Source organism: Anomalospiza imberbis, chromosome W, assembly GCF_031753505.1.
Source record: "Anomalospiza imberbis isolate Cuckoo-Finch-1a 21T00152 chromosome W, ASM3175350v1, whole genome shotgun sequence".
Taxonomy (NCBI): domain Eukaryota; kingdom Metazoa; phylum Chordata; class Aves; order Passeriformes; family Viduidae; genus Anomalospiza; species Anomalospiza imberbis.
In genome coordinates, this window is record NC_089720.1 from 5,942,323 (window position 1) to 5,955,578 (window position 13,256).

At 47.7% G+C, this 13,256-nt stretch overlaps 2 protein-coding genes across 2 annotated transcripts in view; one reads left to right on the top strand and one right to left on the bottom strand.

The window, feature by feature from the left end:
• Window positions 1-13,256, bottom strand: part of LOC137464251 (transitional endoplasmic reticulum ATPase-like) — a 50,715-nt gene that overhangs the window by 11,555 nt on the left and 25,904 nt on the right. The gene's annotated exons all lie outside the window — the stretch shown is intronic.
• LOC137464272 (uncharacterized) lies at window positions 137-11,890 on the top strand. The gene is made up of 5 exons (XM_068175562.1): window positions 137-301; window positions 1,530-1,666; window positions 1,776-2,119; window positions 2,294-2,440; window positions 6,550-11,890. The coding sequence occupies exons 1-5, from the start codon at window positions 137-139 to the stop codon at window positions 7,395-7,397; spliced, it is 1,641 nt and encodes a 546-aa protein (XP_068031663.1). The 3' UTR covers window positions 7,398-11,890.

The window sequence follows — 13,256 nt, forward strand, 5'->3', positions numbered from 1 at the left end:
GGATAAGGAATTAGCTGGATGGTCACACTAAAAGAGTTGCAGTCAACAGCTCGATGTCCAAGTGAAGACCAGTGAAAAGTGGTGTCCTCAGGGATCAGTGTTAGGACTAGCACTATTTACCATCTGTGTCGGTGACATGGGCAGTGGGATTGAGTGCATCCTCAGCAAGTTTGCCAATGACACCGAGATGTGTGGTGCGGACAACATGGTGGAGGGAAAGAATGTCATCCAGAGGAACCTGGACAGGCTTGAGAGGTGGGTCTGTGCAAACCTCATGAAGTTCAACAAGGCCAAGTGCAAGGTTATGGATGCTGACAGTTTAGTCAGAGAGAAACAGATAACTTTCCCAGGCATCACCCTGGGGAAGTTGTGAGAAAGCTCAGAGAAAGAATTAAAACAATTCTGATCTTAATCTCTGTACCTGGTGTTTGTGGAATGTTTGTACATGATGTTTATGGAAAGGTATTTACAACAAGGTGTTGTTCCTAATTACCAATGGTGTGAGGGGTGTTGTTTAAGTACCAAGCAGGTTCTGGGTGAATGATTCTGTCTATAAATGTGTGTAGTTTCTAATAAACCTTGCTTCATGCCTTCTAAGAAGCATTGGAGTCTGTGTCGTCTTTTCCTTGTCATTCCTAACTCAATGGCAACATCTGGTTACCCCTCCAGAAACTGCAGGATGAACGGGATGCTTCGGATCGACCCCACCGGGAGGTGCCGCGGTAGCCCTGCCGGTCCTCACAGGACAGACTGGACGCCCTCTGTCCTCTATTTAAGAGTGGTAACAGTGATTTTCCCTGTGCCTCCTTGAGACGGCTGGTCTTCTCATGACCACGGGTAGCAGCCTAATGCCAAAGAACTAGGTTGGAACGGCTTTTCCCAGCATAGCTAAAGTGTTTACATCCCGGGGTAGACTACTGCTGCATGCGGGCTGCTGGGAAGCGTTTCCTTCAATATGGGGAACCAACTTTCTACGGAAGAGAGATTAGTTCTTTCTGCATGGAAGGATGCTTTGCCACGTAAGGGGGTTCCTGTGTCAGATCATTCAATGTGTGCCTTACTTGCCTGGGCGAGGTCCCATGACTTTTCAGTAGAGGCAAACACTGCATTTAATCCAGAGACTTGGCCATTACTAGGCAACTGCCTGTGGGACGAGGTCATCAGCGGAGATAAGACCACACCTCAGTTAGCAGTTACCTGGGGAGTCTTTTCGAGAGGTTTGCAAGGTTGGACCCCAAGGGGAAGTGAAACGGAGATGGGGGACTCAGAAAGTGAAGATGCTCTCTCCATGGACACACACACCCTGGGGGGAGAGGGAGCCGGGCAGGGGGCTGCCGGCTCTTTCTCGGCTCCGCATGTACCCTCGAGAGACATGGAGATTCCCCACAGAATATATCCCTCGCCCAGGGACTGTGTTCCGCCGAAATATCCTTCTCCTGCAACGCCGCCCTCGACCACTTCGGTAGCCGTGTCCCGATTGGACCTGGCAGAGCGTTCCCCTCTATTCGCGCCACCTTCGCCTCCCCCAGCGCCGCAGGTGGCGGCCGGGGTGTCCCTGCCACAGCCAGCGATTCTGGCTCCCCCTGCACTGCGAGACATCATGGGAGGCCCTCGCCGCAATTGGTTTCGCCCTCCCCGGCGGCGTCAGCTCTCTGCTCCGCAAGCGGTAAGCAGCATGTCCTTGTCACGGCCTGCTCCACAACCAGCATTGCTCCACTCACCGGCCCCTCCCCTCTCTGACCCTGCCGCCGGTTCCTTCTTCCCCTGCACTGCAGGAGGCGGCGAAACCACCTCCACAACCGGCGAGTGACGTGGCTGGAACGACCGCCCCTTCAGCTCCTCCGTTCCCATCTGCGGAATCAGTGCAAGTGTATGCGCCACCCCCCCACCCCCCCACCCCCCCCCCCCCGCATCGCCAGCGCTTGCCGGCGGGTGCGCCTTAGTTCCTGCCCACTTTGTTTCCTCCGCCAGTCCCCCCCTCCTCTGCGGTGCAAGCGCAAGCGGCAGCACCTTCACTGTCGACAAATGATGCGAGCGGAGACGCGATCTCTTCTGCCCCTCCGCTTTCACCTGCGGAAATGGTGCAACTGCCTGTGCCTACTCCTCCTCCCTCTGCTGCGTGCGGATCAGCAGGCATCATGCCTCTTGCAGCTTCACCGCCACAGCCCGCACCGCCCGCCATGGCCAGGTCCCCCGCCCCGCTGGCTGCTGCCAACTTCCCTGCCTCAGGGCTTGCAGCCGGCTCCACCGCTTTGGTGCCTCTAGCCGGCCCACCATCCTCCACCTCACGCAGGCTGTCCCGCCCGCCCCCACGCCGGGACACTGACAGTGACAGCGACAAAGATCGGCAACCTGCCCCCCACCGGGGGCGTGGCCCGGTGGCCGAATGCCGGCACCGACATCATACCAGAGTCATCACTGGACATTGCCCCCTTGTCGGGTGACCGTGCGACCGACGAACCCTCGCCAGTTTGGGGAATTGGTCAAATTGCGGCCTCTGGAGAATGGGGATTGAGACCTGTTAGAGAAGGTGGGAATGCCCGGGGGCAGACTCATCAACGTGATAAATGCGGAGGAAGGGGCCACAGGGGACAGTCAAGTAGTTCATCCAGCATCTGAGGAGGGGACACAGGTGGATCAGGGAGGCAATGCTCCGTCGCAAGGGGGAGTCCAAGCCTTTCCCGTGTATAAAGCTGTCCCAAATACAGGACAAGCCGACAAGCACAGTGTCATAGAATGGCGAGTAGTGCAAGATTTGCAAGGTAAAGTAGAAAAATATGGGCTTGGTTCTTCACAAGTTATGCAAATTATCTGAGTGTTAAACACTGACCTGCTTGCTCCATTTGATATTAAACATATAGCTCAAATATTGTTCCAACCTGTACAATTTAAAGTTTTTAAGGACAACTGGAGGAAGATGGCTGATAGGGCTGCAGCAGAGAACCTGTGATTGCCTCAGAATGATCCCACGTATGCTGTGGGAGTGGATGCTCTCATGGGGAACAATGCCTTCTCTAATCCTGATCTTCAGGCTACCTGGGACCCTGCCATTCTCGAGCAGTCAAAAGATAGGCATTGGAGCACTGTTAAAAACTATAGAAACAGCCGCTCCCAAACCACTATATGTGAAAATAACTCAAGGAATAAGAGAACCATTTCTACCATTTGTTGAGAAAATTGCAGCAGCCCTGGAAAAGCAGGTTGAGGATGATAATTTGAGGTAGATTTTATGTAAGCAATTAGCAAGAGACAACGCAAACGACTGTAGGAAGATCATGGATGCTCTGCCAGGCGACCCAACATTAACAGACATGGTCCAAGCATGTTCAAAAGTAGGTTCTGTAGACTACAAAATGTCTGTTTTGGTGGCTGCTTTACAGCCAGGCCAGACATCCTTAGGGGATGGACAACAGAAACAGGTGAAAAATAAGGGCAAGCAAAAACAGGGAACACAGAAACAGAAAAGAAATAAGAATAATTTCTCGTGTGCTAAGTGTGCAAATACAGATCATTATGCAAACCAATGTAACTCTAAATACCATGCCAATGGTCAGCTTTTGGTAGGTTCGGTGTTGGGAAGGATGAAAGTTTGACAAGAAAGTTTAACAGATATGTATGCTTGGCAGAAAGATCTCTGAATGTAGAACCTGAGAATGGAATAGAGATGGAAGCAAGTTTTCATATAGAAGAACAATAGATGTATAAATTGAGGTTTGCTGAGCCAGTCTTGCTGGACAACTAAGAAAGCAAAGGTTATGTCGAATTGGAAAGAGGCTTTATGACTTAGAGCAAAGGATAAGCTGACCACAAACAAAAAGGTGTTTTACCAAGCAGAAAGATACCACGGGCAAACAAGACATGTTGATGTGGCAAGTAGAAAAAAGGTCTCAGAATTTTCCACTGCAAGAAAACTGAAAAACAACTTCTAGCTTAAACTGTAACATACTAACTCATGTGATTGGATAGTATTAACCATAATATGGTAATGACAGTAGTTATGATAGGCTATAAGTAAAAGTAAAGGTATAGATTGGTTCTTATGTATTAAGATGGTCAGCAAAGTATATAATGCAATGTAACCAAAACTAAAGCATCTTCAGGCTTGTCTACAGCTGGAGCTGACAGCTGTAGGCGCAGGCTCTGTCACCCACAACCCTGGACTGTTGTAAAATCTTGGATACAATAAACTGCATTTTGAAGACCTGCCTGAAGTCCCGCATATCTCGTCTCAGGCTCTTACTGTTTGGGAAATGGGAAGACAAGCACAAAGGAGAACTGCGCTCTGACACAAATGATTCCCCAGGGCATGGTACCAGCACAGGCTTACTCAGCCAGCTTAGGGGTAGCACCCACGGAGCAGCCGGGGTGGATGTGCACACCGCAGCAACAATCATCTTAGAATCTTGTTGTGTATATAAGGTTCCCGTGGATGCCTTTGGACCTTTAGGTCAAGGATTGAGTGCACTGCTTGTGGGAAGATCTAGTGCCACACTCCAAGGAATCATTGTGCATCCAGGTGTCATTGACTCTGACTTTAAAGGTCAAATTTGTGCTATGGTTTCCATGCCCATCCCCCTGTCACTATCCCAGCAGGGACTCGTATTGCTCAACTTGTGCCTTTTCAGTTATGTGTCCCCAGGACTGACCAGTGGACTCGTGGAGATGGCAGCTTCAGATCCACAGGACTGCCAAGAGTCTTCTGGACTGCAGATATTTCTGCTCAGAGACCACAGATTACATGTATCCTGATTCTACCAAGTGCCAGCCCGCCTCAGATCCAGCTCTGAGGTTTGATTGACACAGGGGGTGATGTGACTGTCATCTCCTTCTCTGCGTGGCCTCCTACGTGGCCTTTGGCTTCCATAGGTTCGGCCATTGAAGGGGTGGGGGGTGCAACACAGATCTTTGTAAGTCAACAGTCTGTGCTGATGAAAAATGTAGATGGGCAGACAGCTACAGTTCGGCCGTGTCACTGCAGCTCCAATCAACCTCTGGGGGTGGGATGTATTGGCAGCCTGGGGGGTATGGATTGGGACACATTTTTGATGGGTCACTGCGCTGAAGGGCGCAAAGTATCCTACGGTGGTGTCATAGTTTGGAATAGGAGGAAATTCAGGGAAGTGATGCAAAGCTTTTTGTGTAACTGACAGTCTGTTGAAACACTGAGAAGCTGGACACGCCTCTGTGAAACACATGTTAAAGACGAAAAAAACTGGGAACTCTCCCTTTTCCTTTCCGGTCAGGAACAAGGTAACACAAGGTAACACAGCTGGGTGGGCCCTGTCCTGGGCCAGGCCCACCAGCCCTGCTGCGGGACTGGGCTCCCTTTCCCTCGGCCACCTGCTGGGTCCCCCTCCCTTCCCCCATCTGCTCCCAGACAGGGAGAGGGGGTGCCGGATGGAGCTGGCCTTACTAACATCTAACTGCTTACTACAACTCCCCAGCCCAGGGCCCAGCTGCACCAACTGTGCCCCGGGAGCAGCCCTGGGGCTGTGCTGGGATTTTACCCCCGTGGAAGTTGCCTGCAACCATCAGGCAGGGGGAAAGAAAAGGCCACCCCCCCCAATCCCGGCGTGCTGCTGCCGAGTCTTAGCCTAGCTGATTAGATCCCAGCTGCCTCCCCCAGCTGCCATCTGTGCCATCTAGGAGACCCAGCTGGACTGGGGGTCAGGTGACCATTTGAAGAGCCCAGGTGTGTTGTTAACCCTTTCAGTGCTTCAATCCTCCCTCGAGTGAGAGAAAGGAACAAGATGCAAGCATGTAAAGGAACAACATGAAGACATCAAGGTCAGTGAGGAAGGAGTTAAGTCCCAGATGGGAGGGAGGAGGAGATGCCTTGTTTTTGGAGCTGAAATCCTCTTGTAAGCTATGGAGAAAGGACTCTTTTTCCTTATAACACATGAAACTATGGGGAGATGAAAATGTTCAAATTGATATCGAGCAAAGGCCTCCATGCTAAGATAAGCAGATGTTGAAATAGCTGTGATCCCACTTGAAGTTTGAACAGAGAGAGTAGTCTTGTGCTTCCAGGAGAAGATCTCTGTTCCCAGGGATGAAGATGATTTTAGAAATAGATAATGAGAACTTTTGCCTTTGAAAAGCTCATGTTTAAAACAATACCCCATAAGTCGACATGACCCATCAACAAGCTGTGGGAAGGCTTGTGGAAATGGGAAGGATTTCACGATGGCAGGGTTCCCCAGGTGGCTGCTATTCGTGATGAAATTGAGAAACACTAGAGAACTGTTTTTTCCTCTTGTGGAGAAGTCTCCATAACCTCCATAACCTTAACAAGAGGGACTTCTCTCTCTCAGTGAACTGAAGAAAGACTATTTTAGGAGGTGGTAAACTGACTGGAAATCTTAGGTTTGGCTTCTTTACATTGTCAGTGGGAAAGCAAAGGTTGTGGGGGAGAGGAGAAGTGTTCTGAAGGGTTTGTTTTGATTCTTACTACCTTTTTTTTCCTTCTAGTTACTTTTATTAAAATTCTCTTTGTACCCTTTTAAAGTTTTGAGCCTGCTTTGCCTTTCTCCTAATTTTATCTCACAGCAGGAAGTGAGTGTATTGGTGATGGGCCAGCACTGAACCCATCACAGGTGGCTAGTGAGCAGACCCATCTGGGAGAACCAGTGGCCCCTGACAAAAGAAAAATTGGTCACCCTTCATTAATTGGTTCAGAACAATTGCAACAGGGACACACTGAGCCTTCTACTAGTCCCTGGAATACTCCTGTCTTTGTGATAAAGAAAAAATCTGGGAAATGGAGGCTCTTACAGGACCTCCGAAAAATTAATGCAGTGATGGAAAGTATGGGGGCATTGCAGCCTGGTATGCCCTCACCTACCATGCTCCCTACGGGATGGGAAATTTTGATCATTGATTTAAAGGATTGTTTCTTCACAATTCCTTTGCATCCTGATGACAAACCAAAGTTTACCTTTACTGTGCTTGCAATTAACAATGCTGAACCTGTGCAGAGATATCAATGGAAAGTTTTGCCGCAGGGCTGTAGAAACAGCCCGACTATTTGTCGATGGTATGTGGCTCAGGCCTTGTCCGGAGTCTGCGAGCAGTTTCCTGACGCATATTGCTATCACTACATGGACGACATCCTGGTGGCAGCATCCACCCAGGATGAGTTGCTGAGGATACAGCCTCAGCTGTTCGCTGCTCTGTATTCTTATGGGCTGCAAGTGGCTCCGGAGAAGGTTCAACAGCATCCTCGGAAATATTTAGGAGTCAAAATTCTGGATCAAACCATCCAGCATCAAGAGGTGCAATTCACGGATTCTATTAAGACTCTGAATGATACACAGAAATTGCTAGGTGTCATCAGTTGGTTACGTCCTTATTTAGGGCTAACCACGACACAATTTCCCTGCTGCATAATATTTTAAGGGGGAGCCCTGACCTGAATACACCTTGGAAATTGACTCCTGAGGCACGACGAGCGCTGGAGGAAGTCCAAGCTGTTTCTTCTCGTCAGGTTTATCAAGCAGATCCTTCCATTGATATCACTGTTTCCATTACCAATCCAGATTTTCATCCTACAGGTATCATTGGCCAATGGAGTAACAAATAGTCTGATCCTTTGCATATTTTGGAATGGGTCTTCTCGCCCCATCAACCGAAAAAGACAGTACCCACATTGTTTGAATTAATTGCTCATTTGATAATCAAATGCCGTCAGCGGTGTTTGCAATTAATGGCAGTTGATCCCTCAAAAATTATTCTTCCAATAGAGCGGGAAGTCTTTGAATGGAGCTTCATTAACAGTACTCCTTTGCAAAGTGCACTGCAAAACTTTTCAGGGCAGATTGCCTATCATCTGCCCAGTCATAAGTTATTGCAGTTGGCAAAATCAACCAATCTGTCTTTGAGGCCAAAAAATAGTTGGGTGCCGGTGCAAGGACCCACTGTCTTCACTGACAGCTCAGGAAAATCAGGGAAAGCCATTGTTACTTGGAAGGATCAATCTGGGTGGCAAGTGCTGGAAGGCCATGAGTTAGGCTCGGCCCAATTGGTTGAGTTAAAGGCTGTTGCCATGGCATTCCAGAAATTTTCTCAGGTGCCTCTGAACTTGGTCACTGATTCTGCTTATGTCGCAGACATAACCAAACATTTGGACTGTTCACTTCTGAAAGAAGTCAATAATGCAGTTTTGTTTCAGTTATTGAAAACTTTGTGGTGTGCAATTCAGACCCGAGTTCATTCATATTACATCTTGCACATTTGGAGTCACACCAATTTACAAGGTTTCATAAAAGAAGGTAATGCCAGGGCTGACAGGTTGGCTAACCCTGTGTGGGTAGCACCTCAGCCTGACAAGATTGCGCAAGCCAAAGCGTTGCATGATTTTTTCCATCAAAGTGCACATACCCTGCAGAAAGAATTTCAGTTAACACCAACTGAGGGTCGTGACATTGTCACTTCTTACGCTGACTGTCATGGACTTGCTGCACCTTTACCAGCAGGGGTGAACCCCAGAGGCCTAAAAGCCTTGCAGCTTTGGCAAACAGATATCACTCATATTGCTGAATTTGGCCAAGTTAAGTATGTGCATGTGTCTATTGACACCTTCTCCTCTGCTATGTGGGCATCTGCTCACACTGGAGAAAAGGGTCGCGACGTGATTGCCCATTGGAGGATGACTTTTGCGATTTTGGGTATACCTTCTTCTGTGAAAACTGACAAGGGTCCCACCCATGTCTTGCAGAAGACGTGGCAGTTTTTGCGCTTATGGGGAGTCTCACATAAACTTGGTATTCCGCATTCTCCAACTGGTCAAGCTATTGTTGAACACGCTCATGGTATTTTAAAGCACGTTCTGGAAAAACAAAAAAGCGGAATGCCCGGAGAAACCCCGCACAGCCGATTGGAAAAAGCTCTATATACAATCAATTGTCTTACAATGCCACAAAATTTAAACAATCCTGTCATTTTAAATCACTTTTTCTCATTGCAGTCTTCAGGTGAGACACCTGCCTCGAGTGAAAGTCTGGATATGGGACCTAACCACTAATAAGTGCGAGGGTCTGTGCAAGCTTATCACTTGGGGTCGTGGGTATGCATACGTTTCCACAGATACTGGGGTACGGTGGATACCCGGAAGATGTGTTTGCCCTGAATTGTGACACCAAAACCAGAATGTGGCCAACAGGCAACCTTCAAACGATGATCAAGATGCTGATCATCAATCAGATGGTCCCTCTATGAGCAGGGAATGAGCATTCTATCTTTTTCTTTGTTTCTGGAAAAGGGTTGTTGACAAGTTAGACTGACAGTTTTTTGAGCAGACTAACAATGTTTTATTACCATATTAGAATTAGTAAGGATTTCTTGTAAGAAGGAACAACAAGACTTGATATTGGTAAAAGGATGTGATTGTAAAGAATTCAATGGTATGTGTTGGAGAATTTCCCTGACCATTCTAAGTCAGCGTCTGATTGAGGTTCTGATTGATAACTGGCAAATTGCTAAAGGGACCACTTGAGCTGTGTTTGTTCTCCTTCCTGCAAGGGGCCCCACAGAGGATTACAAACGCCGCCTTCAGCTTTAAACAAAAAAGGGGGACCTGTGGATCCTGACAGTTTAGTCAGAGAGAGAAACAGGTAACTTTCCCAGGCATCATCCTGGGGAAGTTGTAAGAAAGCTCAGAGAAAGAATTAAAACAATTATTATCTAAATCTCTCCACCTGGTATTTGTGAACATGTGGAAAGTTTGTACATGATGTTTATGGAAAGGTATTTACAACAAGGTGTTGTTCCTAATTAACCAATGGTGTGAGGGGTGTTGTTTAAGGACCAATCAGGTTCTGGGTGAACGATCCTGTCTATAAATATGTGAAGTTTCTAATAAACCTTGCTTCATGCCTTCTAAGAAGCACTGGAGTCTGTGTCATCTTTTCCTTGTCGTTCCTAACTCAACGGCGACACAAGGTCCTGCACCTGGTCGGGGCAATCCCAAGCACAAGTACAGGCTGGGAAGAGAATGCATTGCGAGCAGCCCTGTCGAGAAGGACTTGGGGGTGGTGGTTGATGAGAAGCTCAACACGAGCCAGCAATCTGCACTCGCAGCTTAGAAACTAACTGTGTACTGGGCTGCATCAAAGCATGGCTAGCAGGTTGAGGGAGCAAACAGCTCTTGTGCAGGCACGTCCGGCAGCAGAGCAGGAGATTGCAGCAAACAGTGAGTTTCTAAAGGCAGGGTGTTATGGTTTGATGCTGGTGCAATGCCAGCACTCTTATGAAAATGCACTTTCCTAAATAATTGCTGTGAGATGTGATCAGGAATAGAGCAGAGCAGGCTTAAACTTAATAACAAAAGAAAAAAACTTTATTAAACTACTACTACTATAAAAGACACACACACTAAATCTAGGATGAAGACCCTCTAAAACACTCCTCTCCTAAACTTAATAACAAAACTACAGTGAGACACCACCCAGGATTCCTGATCAAGTTGTCACCCTTTAGAAAATCAATACTCAGTCTCTCAAAGGAGAGAGAAGTCTCTCTTGCACCATAGACACCCCAGAAAACACAGTTGCTACCTCCTGTGTTTCTATGTCACACATGGCAACTGCCCAGAGAAAATCTGCTAGTGTGACACTCTCTTTTCTATGTCACAGTGTTCTCACTACTGTGCATGGACAGACTGCCCATAGGGCTCTTTTAAGGATGCTTTGCCACGGACTAAAAGAGACAACAGTTCAGCTTCTCATTTTGGGACCACAGTCCCCCCTATTTTCTTCCTCCCCTGGGGCCGAGGGTCTTAAGAACAGAAATCATCTTCTTAAAGACAGAGGGCATCACCACACCCTCCTCAGCTATTCTCTGTTCTCTCTATTCTTGTGTTGGTAGTTGCTGAAGCAGGTCCCTTGGTTCACCACTGCATTCCCTTTAAAACGCAGTCTCTATTGCAGGAGAATTTGGTTCAGTTTATGGCTAACAAGAAAAGTCTAGTCACAAGCTACTCCATTAACTCCTTCTACTTAAAAATTTCTTATTCTAGCATCTTAGGTCCTGGACTGTCTCTCTTTTACTTTAAATCAAGGAGGAGTAGTATTTTACAAAGCCTTCATTTCCCAGGAAAGGGTTAAAAGTTCAGACTCCCCGGACAGCTGAAATCTCTGCTCAGAATGCCAACTCCCAGGACTAGGCATCTGCCCCCCTCCTTCTCCTTCTCCTCCGCTGGCAAATTTACAAGTGCTGTTGTACTCTCTGTCTCTTTCCCTCTAGTGAAGGGGGAGGGGGGAACAAAAGCATCTCCATTTCTCTCTACCCTTCTGTCCGCAAGAGCTAGCCCGGTTCTAATCTTTCAGCCCCCCTCAGCTTACCTCTCTCAGGCTGAATGGCTTCCCCTCCCCCACCCAGCCTGTGGCTGGGCAAGGGAGCATCTACTCTCCGACAACCAGAACCAAAGAGTTCCCCTAAGAGTTCTTACTTTTAACCTCCTGTGTTCTCAGAAGCGTATCTATACCTTCAGTAGTCAATATCTAAACTTAACCACTAATTAGTTTAACTACCAACTTCTTAAGAAAATTCACTTCTATGTCAAACCACAACACAGGGTAACCCCAGGAGAGCATCAAGACCCATGTGGAGCTTGAACAAGAGCAGTTGACTAAGCATGGGCAGGGCCAGGAGTGACAGCAGCTGATTTAAGCTCAGTCTGTCACTCACAGAGGTGAACAGCTCAGGTGCAGGAGCCCCCAGGGAGCATGAGAAACCAGGAGCACAGCAAACAGAGGGGGCAAACAGGATATGGCATGTCAGCCAAGGTGGGGCGCAGCAATTTGCCACTGCAGTTGACAAGGAAGGGCTCCTCTCCATAGGAGGGCCAACACAGTAGCAGTACCAGAGAGCAGGAAATAGGAGCAGCAGTTAATGGCAAGGAGCAAAGGAAGCCCCTTCTTTCCCAGTCTTACTAGTGTGAGCTCCCAACGTTATGGTGATGACACACTGTAGAGCTTGTTCCCCAGTGGCTGTTGGAGTTGCTGCACCAGTGGCAGACCTTCTGACAGTACATGTAGCTCTGCAGGCCTCTGGTTGTAAGGAGTGCCTGATGCCTGTCTGGGAAGCTGGGGTTGAGTCATCTTCTCTACAGAAGGTGTGTCCCTGTCAAGGAGCTATATCACCAGGTCAAGGAGTTGTGTGAGTAAGCAAGCAGACTGCACAGCATTCATGAAGATGAGAAAGAGATAGCATATTATCAGAGACCCTACAGACTCAGGAGTTTCAGTCCCCCTCTACATTGGAGATGCACGTAGGCTCTGCACCATGTCTCAAGAAATCCAAAGTCAAAAGAATGCTGGAAACTAATCACTCTGTACAAGGAAGAATTCTCTTTTTCCTCCTGAAGACTTGCTATTAACAAACAGGTTTAGTGCCCTCCAAGCCAAAGAGCTGGGTAAGGATTCAAGCAAAGCAGTAATATATATTAGTTTTGAGATCTTGCAGGAAAAAAGAAGCTTGGGAAGTAGCTGAAAAGAAGCCGTTTGTCAGACTCCAGAGCAAAGGACTACAAGCCTACTTAGGTATGGCCGGATGGTGTCAGTTATGGATTGACAGTTATGGGGTACTGGCAAAACCCTTGTACAATCCTCCACCGAAAAATACTTGGTATGGACTCCTGAGAGTCAGAGGGTCTTTGAAGCCCTAAAAGAACCTTAATGACAATGCCTGCACTGTGACTCCTAAATTTGAACCAAACCATTTGAGTTATTTGGGCATGAAAAGATGCACCTGGCACTAGGGGGACTGGTGCAGCATTTGGGGTCATGGAAGCAGCCTGTCCAAACAATTGGAACAAAAAGGAAGACATTGGATATCGCCAGCAGGATGCTGAAATACCAGCAGGACATTGTTGAGCTGCTTAAGGTAACCATTGCTTTGAACTCAGCCATGTTTCTCCAGGCTTCAGAAGAAGCCCAGAGACCTTTGTACCATGACTGCCTGGTAACCATTGGACAAGTGTGTTCTGGCAGACTGGATCTCAAGAGCAATCCCATCCAGGACCAGGAACTGCACCTATACACCAATGGGAGCAGCATGGTACGAAAACAGGCAGCTGGGTATGCAGTGGAAGCCTCGACCCAGACAATAGAAGCCCAGGCTTTACCTTTTAACACATCAGCACAAAAAGCATAAGTAATGACTTTACAATGAGTGCTAGAAATCACTGAAAGAGTAAACAGATGGACTGATTTAAAATATGTTTTTGGAATAATACACACCCATGAAACCATATGCAA